Source organism: Ovis aries, chromosome 2, assembly GCF_016772045.2.
Source record: "Ovis aries strain OAR_USU_Benz2616 breed Rambouillet chromosome 2, ARS-UI_Ramb_v3.0, whole genome shotgun sequence".
Classification (NCBI taxonomy): Eukaryota; Metazoa; Chordata; class Mammalia; order Artiodactyla; family Bovidae; genus Ovis; species Ovis aries.
This window is the reverse complement of record NC_056055.1, coordinates 52349401-52367461: the sequence shown is the minus strand read 5'-3', so window position 1 is coordinate 52367461 and position 18061 is coordinate 52349401. Positions and strand designations below refer to the sequence as shown.

The window sequence follows — 18061 nt, the reverse complement described above, 5'->3', positions numbered from 1 at the left end:
TTCCGCCTTCTCCCTCCTCCAGCTTGCCTCTGATAGCAGGCGCAAGCACAGCGGCCGCTGCCGGACGTCGTATCTGCTGGTCGGTTGGTGTTTCTCTGAAAGTCGGTGCCGTCGAACTTCCCGCCATGGCTGAGTTAGATCCGTTCGGCGTCCCCGCTGGCGGTCCCGCCCTGGGGAACGGAGTGGCCGGCGAAGAGGACCCTGCCGCGGCCTTCTTGGCGCAGCAGGAGAGCGAGATTGCGGGCATCGAGAACGACGAGGCCTTCGCCATCCTGGACGGCGGCGCCCCCGGATCCCAGCCTCACGGCGAGCCGCCGGGGATTCCAGGTAAGTGCGGGTGCTTTCGGGGCGGAAGCGCTGCTCCGGAAACTCGGCCCACAGTGGGTCTGAGAGCTCTGTGTAACTCTTGTGCCTCTCCATCCGGGAGGTTGAGGAGTGCGAAGAGGAAACGAGCCCCCGGCCCAGTCATCCGGAAACCCAGGCTTGGCAGGCCTAGTCCGTCCGAAGAGTGTGTTTGAGCGCTCATGGGCACGCACGTGCCGAAGAAGCCAAGAAAACGGGATGACAAGCTTAGGAGCCAGAGGAAGCCCATTCAGTTCAGGAACTTTTCCTTGAGCAATTGCTGTGCCTTGAGCCTGGCCTCAGAGGCGTAACCGCATTGGCGCAGCTGGGCCAGACTTAAGGCAAATCTGAGCCTACACCGACCAGTTAGTAGGAAGGAGGGCAGGCACACAGTATGTACACAGAAATGTGCAAAAACTCCACATCCAGCTGCAGAGGTCCTGGGTAGAATGGCGGATCTTGGCGATGGCAGTTTGCAGAGGTAAAAGGGAGAGTATAATTGGACACATGGATCCCTTGGTCATCAAGCTTTCGCAAAGGGAAGGAAGGGATGATTGCTGACTTAGTTCCTAGGAAGGACTTTCTTAGTGAACTAAGCATTTAGAGACTTAAAGCCAGATCTCTTGACAGCGTAGTTGAGGTTGGTAACAGTGCATTGGTCAGGGGAAAAAAAAAAACCAACAACGTGCAGTGGTCAGCACTTCCCTTAGGGATTAGAGCACTAGTTGGACATGTTTTCTTTTTCTCTTTTTCCTCCTCTCTCTCTCGCTCTTTCTCTGTCTCTAGTGGTTAAGATCCTGTGCTAGCCTAGACTGGTTGAGGGTGGGTTTAGCTTTGTGGTCCCATACAACTTACATAACCACTGCTACTGCCCTGCCTCAATGTTCTTTGTAAAAGGTGCAGATAAACACCACACAGGGTTGGATTATATTGGAGAGCATCTGTAAAGTGCTTACACACAGAACCTGGTATGTTATTACTATACACAGTTCCTGCTGTGTGTAGTAATTACTATACACGTTATTATGATGTGTCTACACATTATTCCTTGGGAGTGGGGTGAGAAGGGTGTTACAAAGCCGAGAGGCTTTGGGGTGCACTGAGGAAACAGATTTTAGGAGGGAACTCTGTATCTGATGTGTTACTGTGCAGAGCTATGCAGGCGGAGGCAGTAGCAGAGACTGAGGAAAGAGGAACATATCTGAACTCCCCCAGGCTGGGGGAAAACTTCCATGAAGGAGGGGCTCAGCCTGAGCCTTGGATGATGTCCTCAGTTGTTAGTAGATGCGGAGAAAAACATAAGTTTAGAGGTGGGAGGTAACCAGCTGAGTGAAGTGGCTCCTGGATACTGAGGAAGAACCCGTGGTCAGGAAAAGGCAGAGTCTAGAGCTGAGGAAAAGCCCTCAATCCTGAGGGCTATGGATGGAGGAGGAGAAGAGAAGCAGTCAAGGAGCTGCTGAGAGAGTAAGGCAGTGAGGCACTCATGGTAAGAGAGGCATGTACATTTAAGGAGAGTGATTTTCTTGGTAGCAGTGGTGGAGGAAAGCTCAGGGAAATTGCAGGCATGATACTTAGTGATTCGCACATTTGCTGTGCCCCAGTGCCCTGTACTTTCAGATCCATGCAGCAACTCTGCGGGTGGAGTGGTGGTGTCATTCTGTTTCAGGGGAGAATTGATCATTGTGGAAATTAAGCAGTGTTCAGCTAATACAGGAGGACTCCATAGGAATTCAGACCCAGGTCTTCCTGACTTCCAGTGGTTGGGGAAAGTGAAAGTTGAAGTGGGTTTGGGATAGTCTTTCCTCTCTGGAAATGTATTCTGGTCCTTGTTTCTGTCTGAGGTCCCTAGAAAGTTTCCTTCTGGAGCATTAAGTTGCCTAGCTTAGCTGTCCTAATGCATCAAGGCCCTGGGGTGGCCTTTCTTCTGCATGTTTCTATAGCAACAGACAGGCCTTTCATTTGAGCCAGTTGAATGTCAGTAAGTACAGTAGAAAAGTAACTAATGAAAGCTCAAAGGACTTGCCAACGCTGGGTGAGTCTTCAGACCTAAAGGACAAGCAACATGTGACTTGGAGCTATGGGGTGAGAATTGTGTCTGGAGGAGTGATCAAAGTCTCTCCCACTGCCAATGGCCCTAGGTTGGACTATATTAACTGGATAATTGTTAACTATAATATACTAACCAGAAAGTAGGCCTGGCTGGACTAGCCATTGAGGCTCAAAGATTTACAGTTACTTCGCTTTATAAATTTTATACAAAAATAAACTCCAAGTGGATGGAAGAGGCTTTTTTTAAAGTACCAGAAGAAAAGTAAATACCTTTTTATTTTCCTAAGAGTAGGAAAGGCCTTTATCATAAGAACAGATAAAGAACTCATAAAGGAAAAAAAGCCTGATGTTGTCTCATACAAGTTAAGTAGTTCTAGGTATCAGCTATTATAATCATACAAAAAGATAATGGGGGAAATATTTGTAATGTGAGAGAACAAATAATTAATACAGAAAGAATACTTAGAGATCAAAAGCAGAAAAATGGCCAAAACTCAGGCAGTTTAGTAAAGAAGAAATTCAGATGTCAGGTTGATTACCTCAGGATAGAAGTTTGGCACAACCAGGGCACCTTAAAGTTTTTTTTTCCTGCTGTCACCTTAGCAAAAATTTTAAAACATGCTGAAACTCAAAAGTAAATTTAAGAGAGAAAACATTGTCACCAGTTACCTGCTCCTTCAAGAACACCTTACTTACCTCTCAAGGGGCCAGCTATACACATATTTTAAGGTCATTTGTCAATTGCTGATACATAGAGATTTGTTGTGAAGATTAAAACTTAATGTATTGAAAGTGTTTAATTAACATTGTGCCTGGCACATGGAAGCAATAAGTAGTGGGTGTTTTAATTCTTAAAAAGTTGAGAATTTAATGATATAGATAAATGGATTACTAGAAGCACCTGTTATAGGAGTCTGATTTTGCTCAAAGAAGTTTTATGTATATGCATTAGATACACTAAAAAAAATAGAAACTAGTAGACCAAGTAATGAAATTATGTGGCCTTTTCTTTCGTCTCCATTTTCCCTTTTTTTTTTTTTTAAGTGGGGAAATGAAAGTTTTCAGTACTCCCAAAGCCGAGCAGAGGGTAATTGGGAGAAGCAAGAGAATGAAGTTGATTTGGAAAATAGGCAGTTAAGTTGGATTTAATTATTATAGTTAGAAACCAAGACGACTGGAGGAGTGGTTTGCAATCTCTGCCTGGTCAAAGGAAAGAATGTGGCTGAGGGCACCTTGCCTCTGGCTGCTCGGAAAAGCTCGGATGTTCCTGAGGACCTTGTGATGGTGGCGCACACCAGCTCCTCCGCATTCCTTTTACCCCTTGGGTTCTTGTGTCTGTTAGGTTCATCTCTTCTCTCTTACACAGTAACACAGTCATGGTAGTTTGAAAACAGTTGGGCAGAATACTAGAAGTCCTGCATAGCAGGCAGTAAAGATAAGTCAGCCAACAGATAAAGAATACGTAGAGTATGTAGGTGGACACTGCGTTTTTATGGTGCCTATATTTGAAGCTTTCAGGGGAAGGCTACGGGCTGCTGTGCGGCCCTGTACAGACTCTCCGTGATAGCTGTTGGGTCAGGGCATGGATTAGAAACACATGCTTATTGGACCAATCAGGTAACTTGAGTTAGTGACACACAGAATGGGTTAAAAACATAAAATGGGGCCAGTGGGGACTGGCAGGTTGTCCAGAGCATGCTGCACATAAAGGCTGCCTTCATTAAGGAATGTAGGCCCAGTATCACCAGATCTTGTCTGTGCACCCTCCCCCACTCCACACATCCACGCACGTGCACACGCGCACACACACGCACACACACACACACGAAATCCTGATTTTGTGGAATTTCCTGATTAAGTACTTTGTATTTTAAAGAAAATATGTTCAGCCTGTGGACCTCCATTTTATACTGTATGGATTGAAAATCTCGAGGTCTTAGACATTTTTCATATTTCTGAGATGGACTTTCTCATTTAGCTCATGAATAATTAGTTGTGCTAATAAGATCAGATACTTTGAGTTTTTGTAACTTGCATCCTTGAAAACACTGATTTTATTTTGATATGCCCAAATCTTACTGTTCTGGACTAATTCCCAAGAGAACTAGAGGAATTAGCAAGAAGTCTCAACTATAGACCCTCAGGTGCCAAACCTACTCCAGCCAAAGGATGGAGAGTCCTGACCCCCAAGAAAGCACCTTGGTTGAAACACAAAGCTGCATATCTGTTTGCTGTAAAGGATTCTAGGCCACCCTTTCATACCTTTGCTTTCTCTAGAACCTTCATAGAGAAACTTGCTCTGTGAGACTCTCCTGCCAGGCTTATAAGTATTATCTCTGTAAGCCAGAAGATATTCATGAAAAGCTTTTAGACAGATTTGTCCACATTTTGGTGAAGTCATTTGTGTATAAGCACATCTTGGTTTCATTGAATAGAAAGTTGTCCATTGTTCTCCCTGGTGTCTCACACGGGGATAGTGTTTAGTAACTTAAAGTACTAACAACACATAATACTATGTCCTACCTTATAACCCTTTGACCTAGCATTTGCCCAGCACTTACTGACAGATTGAAATCTTATGTCTTGCAGATGCTGTTGATGGAGTGACGAATGGAGAATACTACCAGGTACAGACTCTGTACAACAGCTCTGATGATGTTGAATGATAGTGTTGAGAGTCTTCTTCTCTGTGATTTGAATTGACTCACCTAGAAAGGATGCCACTCCTTTGACTTTGCTGGGTGTATCAGTAACTGGTATGTTACCTGCCAAAGTGGAAGGATTTGAAGAGAGACATTGATAGAGCATTCTTTTAAAACGTGATTGGCCTGGCCCTAGTGGTACCAACTTTATTCTCAAGAAATGACCCTTCATCATGATGGTGGCAGTGGCTGACAGTGTGCCATGCGGTATCAAACACTGGACTGAATTTTAATTCTCACAGCAACCTGAGGGGGCTATGCTATTGTTATTCCCATTTACACATAAGGCATGCAGAGGTGAAACCAGGAGTTTGAAAGTAACAAAGGTAGTCTGTGGTAGGACCAACATTTGAACCATTTAGCTTTTAGATTATAGTGACGGTGGGGGTGGCTGGTGTTTGTGATAACTACCATTATTTTCCCTCTGTGTTGTTGAGCTTTTGGTTACCAGCCCAACTTGTTTAGTTATTAAGTTATGTCCAACTCTTGTGAAACCATGGACTGTACCATGCCAGGCTCCTCTGTCTGTGGGATTCTCCGGGCAAGAATACTGAAGTGGGTTGCCATTTCCTTCTCCAGGGGATCTTACCGACCCAGGGACTTAACCTGTGTCTCCTACATTGGCAGGCAGGTTCTTTACCACTGAGCCACCAGGGAAGCCCACCAGTCCAACTTGACATGGGCTTAAATACAGAGAATTTACTATTTCTTAGAATTGAAAGAACTCCGATAGGCCAGGGGTCCTCGAACCAGGATTCTGACTCACTTCCTCTAGGGTTCTGGTTCCGCTAGCTGACTGTGCAGTTTTATACTCTTTCATGGTGGCAGAATGACTGCAAGCACTTCGGGTCTCAGCATGGGCGTGTCATACCATCTAGAACAGCAGGGGGTTTCTCCCAACCACTCAACAAAAGTCCTCTGGTTCCCTTTTGACTAGATGTTTCCCTTCTCACTGTAGTTCAGGGAAATAGCTTGGTGCTTTGCCTCTGCCTGGGTTTCTGCGCAGCCTTAACCAGTTAACTGTCAAGAAGGATGAGATTAGTCTTAATTGGTTTATCCCAAGAGTGGACTAACTTTCTGTAAAGGACCGATATTAATAGTAAACATTTTAAGCTTTGTAGAGCATAAGTTCTGTGTCAGATTATTATGTTGCTATACCAAAAAAATCCATGGACAGTATATAAATAAATGGTCATGGCTCTATTTCAATAAAATTTAATTATAGAAATAGGTGGCTGAGCTGGCTATAGTTTCCAAACCCTGGTTTAGAGCTTGGCCTTTAGAGGGAGATGGAATGGGGTTCAGTCCTGACTCTTTCTCTGACTAGCTATGAATTTGGACATGTCATTTACCTGGGTCTCAGTTTAATCCTCCAGCTGTGCAATGGGAATAAAAATTTGCCTTGCAAGGTGTTTGGGAGATAAAGGGTTCATGTGGCTGAAACATGGACGGTTCTAATAATAAGTGAATACTACTGTAAATCGTTTGCTTTCCATCTTTGTTTATAGTCTGCTGAGGTTAAGCTGGTAATGTTCCTAGTTCAGTAGGTGCAGTAATTCTCTAAAGATTAAATTCCATTTGAATCTTTATCAACTTGTTTACTAGCTCCCCAATCTTAGCCACTATAAAGAAGAGTCAGCCCCCTACCCACCCGCTCCCTCCTACCCACTGCCACATACACTGATTCACATTTGCCTGCCTTTTTTTCTTTTTCTTGGTATGACTGTACTAACTATGCATTTTCTTTTGGACTCTCTTCCCTAGAATTCACTGTAGTTTGCCTAGGTGGTATACAGTGAACTTTTCCCTGTATTGTATAATAAGCATTTGGAAGTGTCAGGTTCTAGGTCTTACTGTATCATGTATTTACCTTTGTTACTTTGAAGATATTATAGTCTCTTTGTCAAGTAAGGAAAACAAAGTTGATGATACTGTTTTCCTAGTAAGTCCATTACCCACTTCCCCAACTTTGCTTTCTCCCACTCATGTCTCATTTAGTAGCCGGATAACAGCTACTCTGCCTACCTTGTGGGTTGTAAGGCTTGAGTGCATCACGTTGAAAGCTTCCTACCAGCATGTAAGGATGTTGTTGCTCCTTCACATTTAGAGCAGCCATCAGTGTGGCACGTAACCAGGGGTTCTAACTTGGGTGAAGGGCATGTCGGGGAGGAGGTTTTGGAACTGATAGAGCACAACTGTGTTTTCTGTTAAGGAGAGTAATGGGCCGACAGACAGTTACGCAGCTATTTCACAAGTGGATCGATTGCAGTCAGAGCCTGAAAGTATCCGTAAATGGAGAGAAGAGCAGACGGAACGCTTGGAAGCCCTTGGTAAGGAATCCCTTTCTGTCTTCGGGTGTCTGTTTTCAGTGGAATAGTTGACCTTGACTCTACTGTTACCCATTTTTAACATGAATTAGCCGTAATGTCCTTGTCCAGTTTTGGAGAGGGTATGTTTCACAATGAGAAGATCACAACACCACCTACATGGAGATGCTTCATCACAAGCCCAGAGTCACAAGTGCACCCTCCCTTCTCGGAAAGGGCAGAGTGGTGCTGTGGATAGAGTCTTGGAGTGAAAGACTGGGTTCCAGGTCAAACCGTAACTCTTTACTAGCTGCGGGCACTTGGTTGCTCAAACCTTAGAGCCTGTTTCTTCATCTGTGAAGTAAGATCAGTGTTACCAACCCCAAGGGTAGTCTGAGATGGTATATATGAAAGTGCTTCATAAACCTGAAGATGTTATATCCATGCGAGGGACTGCACAGTCCATTGACAATTTGAAGGCTGAATTTAAGGTAATGCTTAAGAGGAAAGTGAGAGGAATGTTAGGAAGTATGTACAGTTGGGTCTTCTCACGCTAACATCCCTGTGAGTTCTTAAGTTTTTATGGGTGAGGAAAAGGAGGATCATAGGAAGAGTAAGTTTTTGAATCACACAGCTAAAAGTGGTAGAGTCAGAATTTCAGCTTAAGTCTGCCCTGCTTCAGAATCCATACCCATCTCTCAGCAGCATTGCACTTAGCTTACAGCATTTTGAGGGCAGGCCAAGCCCAAGGTCAGTGCCAGTCAGCCTGGCCTTTGGTGAAGAGCCTTCTCCATGGAGTGTCAGCTGTTGGTCAAGATTAGGAGAGACTTGGTATCTGTCCATGGGTGTTGAAAAGGTGTGGTGGGGCAGGGGATGTTAACCGTGGAGTACTCTTCTCAACTCTTTATTAAAATTTCAAACATAGAGTGAGAATAAAACGTGCCCCTTCCTTCAGGTTCAGTAGTGAACATTTTGCCATATTTGGCTCTTTATATAAATGAGGTGTGTGTATACGTTCTTATTTTTTGGTATTAAAATATTTATTCGTCTATGGCAGGTTTTAGTTGTGGCACGCAGGCTTAGTTACCCCGCAGCATGTGGATTCTTCCTTCCCCAACCAAGCATGGAACTCATGTCTCTGCATCGAAAGGTGGATTCTTAACCACTGGACCACCAGGGAAATCCTGTATATGTTTTATACACTAATGTGAAAGTGAAGTGAAAGTCGCTCAGTCGTGTCTGACTCTTTGCGACCCAGTGGACTATACAGTCCATGGAATTCTCCAGGCCAGAATACTGGAGTGGGTAGCCTTTCCCTTCTCCAGGGGATCTTCCCAACCCAGGGATCGAACCTAGGTCTCCTGCATTGCAGGCGGATTCTTTACCAGCTGAGCCACCAGGGAAGCCCACTCACATGCCTACACATTTATGTGTATTGTGAATATACACATAATTTTTTTTTCTGATCCATTCAGATACAAACACCAGATACTTTATGCATAAATATTTTATTGTACATCTAGAAATAGCAATATGCGTCTGTAACCACAGTGACAGCATTATTATTCCTTCTTGAGAATGACTGAACTAGTGAAGACATGACTCAGATGGTGTGACTGACACCTAGAAATAGGAAAGGACTTGACCCAGATAATACAGCCAATTAGTGTCTCTCCAGTGTAATTTATGTGGCTTTCCAAACAGCGGGCACACTTAATCTCTCAGCATTATTCAATAGTAGTTTCTTTGATGATGTAAATGTTCCGTATCAGTGCTGTTCTGAATGTAACCACTAGCTGCTTGTGGCTAGTATGACTGAGAAACTGAATTTTAAATTTTATTTAATTTTAATAAATTTAAATAGCCATATGAAGCTAGTAGTCCCTGTACTGGATAGTGTAGTTTTTAAAAGGTGAAGATTGGTCTTCCTGGTGCTAGCAGCCTTGCTCCTTGCTATTCTTTAAATATCTCTTCTGAGTAGACTTTGAGGCAAGACTTGACGTAGCAACTATTATTGCTACTGGAATCTTCTTCGTGTTGCAGAACTCAGATATATCTTTTCTCTTTCCCCAAAGTTTAGCAAAGTTGACTTCTACATGGAGAAGAGTATACTTTGGTGTGTGGAAAAATTTCATTTTCATTTTCAGTTAACAATTTGGGCTCTTTGGGAATATTCCACAAAGTGTTGTTTTCTTAAGATGCCTTCCTGAGGGAAGTCAAATATTTGGCCTCATGTTCCAATGGAATTGAATTAAGTTGGTCCATGAATTAGGTGTTTCTGCAGTTTCACCTTTTTCCCTTGCAAGAACTATGAGAAAGTGCAAGATGCTAAAAATAGATAAGCAGTAGCCATGGTTTTCAGCTTGGCTGTGGGAGGTGTTTTCCAATACTTTGCTGTGAACAGTAATGAGCATGACCAGAGAAGACGGCTGTCCGTGAGCCCTGCTCTGCCTTCTCCCTCCCAGGTAGAAGGAGCTTGTATTTCAGCTGGGATCTTTGCTGCATCAAGCTAAGCATTTAAGAATTCTAAATTCTCATTGCCAGTGCCACTTCTTAAATCTATAAAAGCAAGAAGGTGGTTTACAGGCACTATATTATGCATTAACTATAATCTGTGCAAATAGACACAGTTTTTGACTACTTTTTCAGGGATACATTTCCATATTTTGATTCTAATATATAACCTTTTTAAAAAAAAATCATTAGATGACACAAAAGGAAAATACTCCCCAATCCAAAACTAATTTTTTGGAAGTAATTTAACAACTCCTGAAAAGGAGGCCTTATATTTAAAATTTTTTTCATTTTCATGTCAAACAGGGTGCCATTGGCCCACAGCATCTCTCCCTGCATCACAGCGCCCTCCGCTGCACCTACACTTAACGCCACGGACAGACACACATCAGAAGTTCACTGGTATACTTACCAGTGGAGAATTTTGAGTGAGATAATTCTCTTGAGCATTAGGTTGGTCACCTTCTGATAAGTTAGAAAACTGGGTAAAAGTTCCTTATAATAGGAAACTTTGGGGGATTTGTTAGCTGCTACCAGACTATTTCTAGTAGTTACAGTGTTCTGCCAGTTGTTACTGCAAGACCTTTCTTGCAAAGGCCCTAAAATTGCCCCTGAAAGCATCATTTCTTCCTTCAAGAAGTTGTTTGCTTTCTACTCTCCTCAAGGACACCCATTACGTTTTGGGCTCTGACTCTGCATTGTCCAGACTCCAGTCTGGATCACTGGTGCCCATCTGCTGGCGGTCACAGTTGTGACTACTGTTGGGTCTGCCTCCCTTTCCGTTCCTCACTCTAGAGACAGCACAATGAAGTAAGAACGTGTGAGCTTTAGAGTCTAATCTTGGTATGAATCTTGGTTTGGCCACTTACAACTGTTGGGAAAGTTACTCGGACTTGCTGAGCTGGAGTTTTTCTCACTGCTGACTGTGGAACTAGTTTGCTTTCTTGGGATTGTTGTAAAATTAAATGAGATGTGTGTGAAGGAACCTGCCAGTGAGGACATCCTTGAGAATGTGCTTCAAGTGACGGTGCAGGATGACCTCAGGGCTCAGCTGTGGCAGTAGTATGACCTGTATTTCTTTCTCTGTACCGTTTACTGACATGTGTCTTTAGCTCAGTATCTTAGGGAAACTCATATTTAGTTCTGAGGAACTTCATGGTTGAGGATCCAGGGTGGCAGGCCTAGGTGTGCTTTTGCGCTCTCTCATCTAGAACCTTTTGGAAAGCGATTAATACCCCTACAGTTCTCCCCACTGGGATTTTTCTCTTTCTTCTGTCCTAGCTCTGCCACAAACTCACTCTGCTGTCTGAGCAGGAGTAGATATTTTGTGGTCCCCTCAATTCCATCTATATTCTGCTCTTGCCTGGTTCTGGAATCATCTCTACTTCGAATAGTTTTTTTGATATCTCCCTGCTCCATAAATGTGCATCTGGTGAAGAGAGTGCTGCCTTCTGTTCACAAAACCATTAATTATCCAACTTGGGGTGTGGAATATAGTTTGTGAGAAGATTTTATTAGAAGATGATCTAATATGAATAGTCCACCCTGACCTGGCAGCATTATTAAAGAATCATCTGTAGTTGCTTCTTACCCAGTTGGTGTCTCAAAAGCCTTTTTAGAAATTGTCAGTATTTCCACTTCTCTCTACTTCAAACCCCCAAACTAGTGATCCACTAGGGTGTAGGTGGACTGGGATAAATTGTGCTGAAATACCTTGCGTAGAATTGCTGATACAGGCAGCTGGACATACAAATGAGGAAAACAGAATTTTATCTTCATTGCCTACTGTTCGCCTTCTAACATGCACCTGCACACACCGAGGTTAATAAGCCCCGAAGAAGTGAAGTGAACTTCAGTTTGCATTTTGCCTCGTTTGTATTGTCTTTCTCTTCCTTTCCTTAAAGATGCCAATTCTCGGAAGCAGGAAGCGGAGTGGAAAGAAAAAGCAATAAAGGAGCTGGACGAGTGGTACGCGAGGCAGGATGAGCAGCTACAGAAGACAAAAGCCAACAACAGGTCAGTCTACGCTGCTTCCCGTACAGACAGGTCCATCTCCACCAGCCAGTGCAGGTTTTCAGCTGCTGCCTCTTTTAGTGTGAAATGTCTGCAGGTTTTAAAAAATATATGTGAAACATGAAGGTTGCAAGTCTCTCTGGTCTTCACAAGAGTAACTCAGCCTGTTTTTCCCCACCCTAGTTGGGGTGAGTCTGGCTCTGCAGCTGAGAGTGGTTAGTCTGCACCGCCTGTAATGGTGTGATTCTGCAGAAGGCAGTATCATCTCATGGATCAAGCCTGTGTCTAACAACCTAACCCTGAAATGAAAGGCCGCTGTCATCACTATTCCAGGATCTCAGTACCTCAGAGACGATTATAGACTCCGTCATGTCACGGCCACTAAATACAGCTTAGATCTCTGCGGGCTGCTCCTCAAGGGTCCAGTAGTGGGGATGTGTGCTCCGTTGTCAGGTGGCCAGGATGTTCCCACACAGTGACTTCAGGATTAAGGGTTCTCTAGGTGCTTGTCGTCTATGTCTAAGAAAATCTTGAGGTGACTTTTTAAAATGCTCTTTTCTGAATTTCCACACTCATTGAAGGTTGAGTAGTTGCAGGGAGTAAACATGGTCGCTCTCCTATGACCACCGGCCAGAAACTATGGTCTTTAAATGCTCTGAGCTCTCGGAGTCCACTTGGAAGCAGCTCAGAGAGAGAGGCAGGGGCAGCGCTGTCTGCCTGGGTGCAGGCAGTGGGCTTGCTTCCCCTGCCAGACCCGGAGCTGGCTGTCACTGCAGTCACTCCACTCACTGCAGTGCAGAGAAAGATCAGATTCGGCCTGGGGCTGTTCGTGCTTTCCGTGGGAAGGAACCTTCGTGCCCTTGTCTCTGGTAGCTCTTAGGTGGACATCTTCCGGACAAGAGGGAGCTGGCCTCTTTGCCGTTGTGGGGCAGCCATGGCAGCACAGGTGGCCTGCGTGCACAGCAGCCTTCGCCGCCTGCCTCCCGTTGGCCTTCCTCGGCTCTGTCACTCCCTCGGGCGCCGGGCTCGAGCCTCTGCCCTGGCCGCCTTCCTCTGGGGCGTGGACTCTGCAGGCCTGCTGTCCGGTTCCCCTTGCAGTTCTGTTGCAAATACAGTGGGGCTGCTTTCTAGTTGGAGTTGAGTTGCTAAGAGTAGCATTAGCCACCGGGGCTCCTGCTGAGAGATTGTGGTTAGTTTGAAGCTGATGGGCCCAGGTTCCTTTACAATGTACTCATTCAAGATTACTCCCCCCAGGTGCAAGTTCAGATTTCTGAAGAAAGAAGGGTGGGTGCTTTGCACAGACACTGTGAGACGCCCCTTTTACCCTAGTGAGTTGCCTCAGGCTGGGTCTGCTCTAAGTACTTGGTAAAACCCAGCTGGCCCTCCTTGTTCAGGGTCCTTTTCCGCCTTGCCTAAGGATTGCTGCTTTCAGGCCCTCTGTCTGGTGGGTAAAGAACAAAGCAGGTGGAAGGGCGCCCGAGTTGGGGTGTGTGGTTTTCCCTTCGTTCTGGTGCTGTGCTGTCCTGTTACCAGCAGCTCCTTCGTCTCAAGCTAGCTGCAAAGGAGTAAAAGCCTGGCACAAACTTTTGTTGTCTTAGTCACGCCTTGAACAGGAGTCATTAAACCTTTATTCTCTCCCAGTAGAGGCAGACACAAGTTGAAATTGATTAGGTTTCGGCCTTTCTGTAAACTGAAAGGATTGGGTTTACAAGCTGGCCTGCCTTCCCTTTCCCTCCCACTCCGTGTGCCCACAAACTACTCTTGTTTTTCTCCTGACTCACTTGGGAGTTACAATCAGGCTTTCTTTAAATTTCCACAAAACACCTCCTATGTATAAACCAAAATGGGAGTAAAGCAAGGGTCTGAGTTTAAAAATAAATTACTAGAATTTCTCTTCAAATAAATATGTGAGCTTAGGTTAATGACCAGTCATGACTGTCCTTAAAAACCTCCCTCCCACTCCTATGCCCCAAACTCACCAGGCAAAGGACAGGGTCAGACTCCTTGAGGGAGGTTCCCTGTCCACCCATGCTGGGCAAGGGGGCTGGGCTGCCCAGGGACTGAGCCTCTCCCCTGCTTTGTAAACTCCTCCACCCAGCTCACCCCTTGCCTCCTTGTCCCAGAGTTCCCATTTTGACCCATTCCAATGTGAAAGTTAAGGATGAGGTGCTGGTTTCTGGGCTGTCCATCATCAAAGCAGTCAAGTCTGGCAGGAACTGAGTGGACAGACAGTTGTGTTCAGGGACCCGCAATCCACTGGTGCCTGAGCCAGGACCCCTGTCTGCAGGCCTCTCGCTGCTTGCCTCCAGCAGCTTTCTTCTTTAAGGTGCCGTTCTGAGATGACTGCATGGTCCCAGGATATAGAAGATTGGTCCCAGCCAGTCAGTGTGGGGAAGCAGTAGTTGGATAATCCAAGGTTAAGCTGGCTTTGGGCCCTAGCATGCCTGGTGTCTGGCAGCATTGGTGCCCAGGGATGTTTACTGAGGCTGGCAGGAAGGGGCGTGGCTTCCCGAGTGTGGACCAGCTGGGGAGCAGCAGTAACTACAAGGAAGAAATCAGGCAGCCTTGGTTGTGAGCTCTGCTGCCCCTCTTGCCACTTACTGCTGAACAGGTTTGCTTCATCGTGAGGCCTCCCTTCCTATCACGTCATCTGTAAAGTAACATTCAGTGTCCCTAGGTTGTTTGGGGTTGAGGATAGAACGGACACAACGTCTTGTCAAAGGGCTCAGCCCATCAGTGGATACGAGATGCTCGTCGTTGCTAGGGTAAGGCCTGGGGGTGAAGCTGACAGCACTGTCTGCAGAAGCCTGTGGGGAAGGCCAGAGGGAGCCTTCCCTGCAGTGTCAGTGCTGGCGCCTTCGCTGGGTTAGGATGGAGCCTTGGGAGCAGCTCCCCAGAGCACTGTGCCTCTACTATGGATTTGAGATGTTCCTGCTTCTCAATGTTCTTTCTTTTTTCCTGCCTGCTTGCCTGCCTTTTGGACCTCTTGCTGTCTAGGGTGGCAGATGAAGCTTTCTACAAACAACCCTTCGCTGACGTGATTGGTTATGTGTATGTTGCAAAACTAATTCCTTTTCTTGTTTTAATTCCTACTTTTTGTTCAGAGTTAATGCTCCTTTTATGTCACAAGTTGCTTTGCTTTTTAAATTATTTCAGATTGGCACTGTGGGGGCTGCTTAGAGTTGATAAGCTGGGGGTATGTTCCATTATCACAGAATCACATCTCTCTGCAACTCTGGTTGCCATTTTTCATTTTGGGTTTTTGGAGGGAAGGAAGCCAACACTTTAAAAATGTGGGTCATTTGTGATCTCATCTGGGAAGGTTTTGGAATTGGGGATTGGGGACTCTGACCTCTTGTTGCTGCCACCCTGCCCCAGGTGGGAAGGGGAAGGGGAGGGGGAGGGGAAAGTCCTGGGTTAGGAGCCAGTGTGGGCAGCATTTTCCATACTTGATTCCTTTGAAGAACATGGGGTTGGTTGCTTCTTCCTCCGGGCAGAAGAGTCAGAGCAGAGGGGGCTGTCTCCTCTGGGGGTCCGCAGTTGTTTCTCTGTGGCCTTATATCAGAAATAGTTGTTTAGTTGCCAGCTTCTGATGTCCTGTCCCCCACACTGACATAGAGAGACCCCCAACTTTGAGGTCAAGATAGCCAGATAGCCAAAGCTGTCTGATACAGGCCATGGTGGCCTTTACCCCTGAAGAAAACTGCATCTTCTCTGAGAGAGTTTGTTTTAAGAATTCCTGTTATCACAGCAGTATTGCTCAACTGTGTGTTTCCTCCTTTTAGGACTAGCCTACTAGCCTTTTGACATAAGGGAGGTGAGGGTGGAATGGAGGAAGAGAACTTGTGGGAAGGGTAGACCACAGGCTGAGGTCTGGTAGAGCCTCTTAGGGCCTTGACCTTGAGCTCGTCAACCAGCTAGGAGGTAGAGCTGAGTTTCTTGGGCCCCTGGGTGCGTTTGCAATGAGACTTGTGAAATGCTGGACTTACAGGTGGTGTTGGGTTTGCTTTTTGCACATTCTCTCTGGAGTAGAGATGGAGACTAGAAAGGTTGAGTCTGGGTTTGCTGGGCAGCAGGGTGGCCAAGCAAAGCCAGCTGCACGTCCCTCAGAGTACAGAGTGGCAAGGGCATGTCTAGCTTACTGACCATCTGCATTGAGCTCATTCTCATTTTCTGTATCTGACCTAAAGTTTTTCTCGTTTTTCTTCTCTTCACCTTTAAGCACAAACATAAACCATCCTTGCTACAGCCTAGAACAGTTAAGTAAACCTTCCCCACTGCCCCTGTGTGTGCCATGAAGTCGAGTGTTGTAGTGGCTCTGGGCTTCAGCAGTGTTTGCCACGGCCATCCCTGTGAGAGTGCCACCCCTCTGTTGCCACAGACCAGTCATCTCCATTGCTTTTGCTTTGCCCGTGATGCCTGTTGGAGTAGATGAAATAGTATGTCTTCCCTCCTCTTATCACTGTCCTTTTAGGCTGTATTTCCTACCAGTTAGTGCCCAGCTGGGGATGGGCTGACCTTGGTGTGAACGAATGTTGGAAGAGCATCCTACCAAAAAGCAACTCACACTGATCGGCTCTCAGCCGCTGGGTGCCCACCCTTGCCAGAGTGTCCCGAGAGGCCCACGGCACCTGGCTGGAGGGAAAATGGCAAACCTTTTGGCTGAACTGGAGAATGTCCTAACAAACCCTTCTAGAATGGCTTTAGTCTCTAGTGCCTGCTAGCATGGGTGCTTTCTCTTGAATTACTTTTTGATCTGCCCTGTTTGTCTCCAGCCTTTGGAATAAATCCAGAGGCTATTGTGCAGAGTGACCTGTGGGCTTCTTTTGAAGTCTCTAAATTTACTTGAAATTCAGTACAGGCCAGCATAAACCACTGTTCAAGTTCTTGGCCAGCCTGCTGTTTTGCCCTTGCTAATGAAGGCAGTGAGTAGCTGGCTAAGGACTTGCCTTAATTCTCTGTATCATCAGAAAGGGAGAGAGCCCTGAACCAAACACCTGTATTCCAACATTTTACATAGCAGTCCGGGCACCCTGTGCCTAGGAAAGCTGGTCATGTGTCTGCTCCTGAGTTTGACCTGGGCCAGGGCTGTTAGTCTTCGGAAAATCAGAATGCTTTTAGGTCAGGCATACAGAGGCAGTTGTTTCCATGACAAGGTAGCCACTAGGTAGCTCTCATGGGGAGTCTGCGTTAAATCAGCATCTTTTGTTGTTGCTTTCAGGGCAGCAGAAGAAGCCTTTGTAAATGACATTGAGGAGTCGTCCCCAGGCACTGAGTGGGAACGGGTGGCCCGGCTGTGTGACTTTAACCCCAAGTCCAGCAAGCAGGCCAAAGATGTCTCCCGCATGCGTTCTGTCCTCATCTCCCTCAAGCAGGCCCCCCTGGTGCACTGAAGAGCCACCCTGTGGAAACACTACATCTGCAATATCTTAATCCTACTCAGTGAAGCTCTTCACGGTAATTGGATTAATTATGTTGAGTTCTTTTGGACCAAACCTTTTGTCTTTAGAGTTGATCATTGTTTGTGATTGCATGTTTCCTTCAACTGTGTTCTCCCTGGCATTCAAAGAGGAGGGGAGGTGGCGGCAGAGGAAGGGAGGGAGGCCTCCCAACGGCAGCCTCAACCTATGCTTTTGTGCATTATTCTGAGAATAAATTTCTGTTCCAAGAAATAAACATGAAGCTTCATTATTGATCTCAAGGTGTGCTGCAGTTGGGAGTGAGGTCAGTGAGGAATTTCCTTTTATCCTTTCTAGGGCTAAGGAGGCACAGCCATTGGGTGCCCACCCTGCCTTGAACTAAAACAGCTCTGTGTCTCCACTGTCTGTAGTGGGAGTCTGTGGACCTTTCCATTTGAAAGGGGACTAAGGTTGCCTGAAAGTTCACCTCTCACTGCCCACTGAAGATAGAGCTACGAATCCCCTCACCACCCTGGGCGGTTTCTCCCAGGTGGCTCGTTTGTCACTGTCCTGACTGTAGGAGCCTGGGTAGTGTATTTCAGCAGGGTTCTCCCTGGGCAGTAGAAACTAGTGAGACACTTCCTCCTCTGGATTCAGCCAGTAAACCTGAGTCGGGATGGCATGAGCATGCCTGGCCCTGTTTCTCTGAATCCCTGTAGTACACACTGAGATCTGT

At 45.9% G+C, this 18061-nt stretch overlaps 1 protein-coding gene across 4 annotated transcripts in view; it reads left to right on the top strand.

Moving 5' to 3' along the window:
• Positions 1-20: 20 nt before the first annotated feature.
• Positions 21-18061, top strand: part of CLTA (clathrin light chain A) — a 34870-nt gene continuing 16829 nt past the window's right edge. Inside the window, exons 1-7 of one of the 4 annotated variants that reach the window (XM_027964420.2) lie at positions 21-327; positions 4981-5018; positions 7306-7423; positions 11818-11929; positions 14924-14977; positions 16149-16184; positions 17148-17602. In XM_027964420.2, the coding sequence (XP_027820221.1) occupies positions 126-327; positions 4981-5018; positions 7306-7423; positions 11818-11929; positions 14924-14977; positions 16149-16184; positions 17148-17319 (732 nt within the window). In that variant the 5' untranslated portion in view covers positions 21-125 and the 3' untranslated portion in view covers positions 17320-17602. Of the gene's footprint in view, positions 328-4980; positions 5019-7305; positions 7424-11817; positions 11930-14923; positions 14978-16148; positions 16185-17147; positions 17603-18061 lie in introns of those variants that run through there. The other 3 variants (XM_027964421.1, XM_027964422.2, XM_042243260.2) reach the window with 3 other exon arrangements.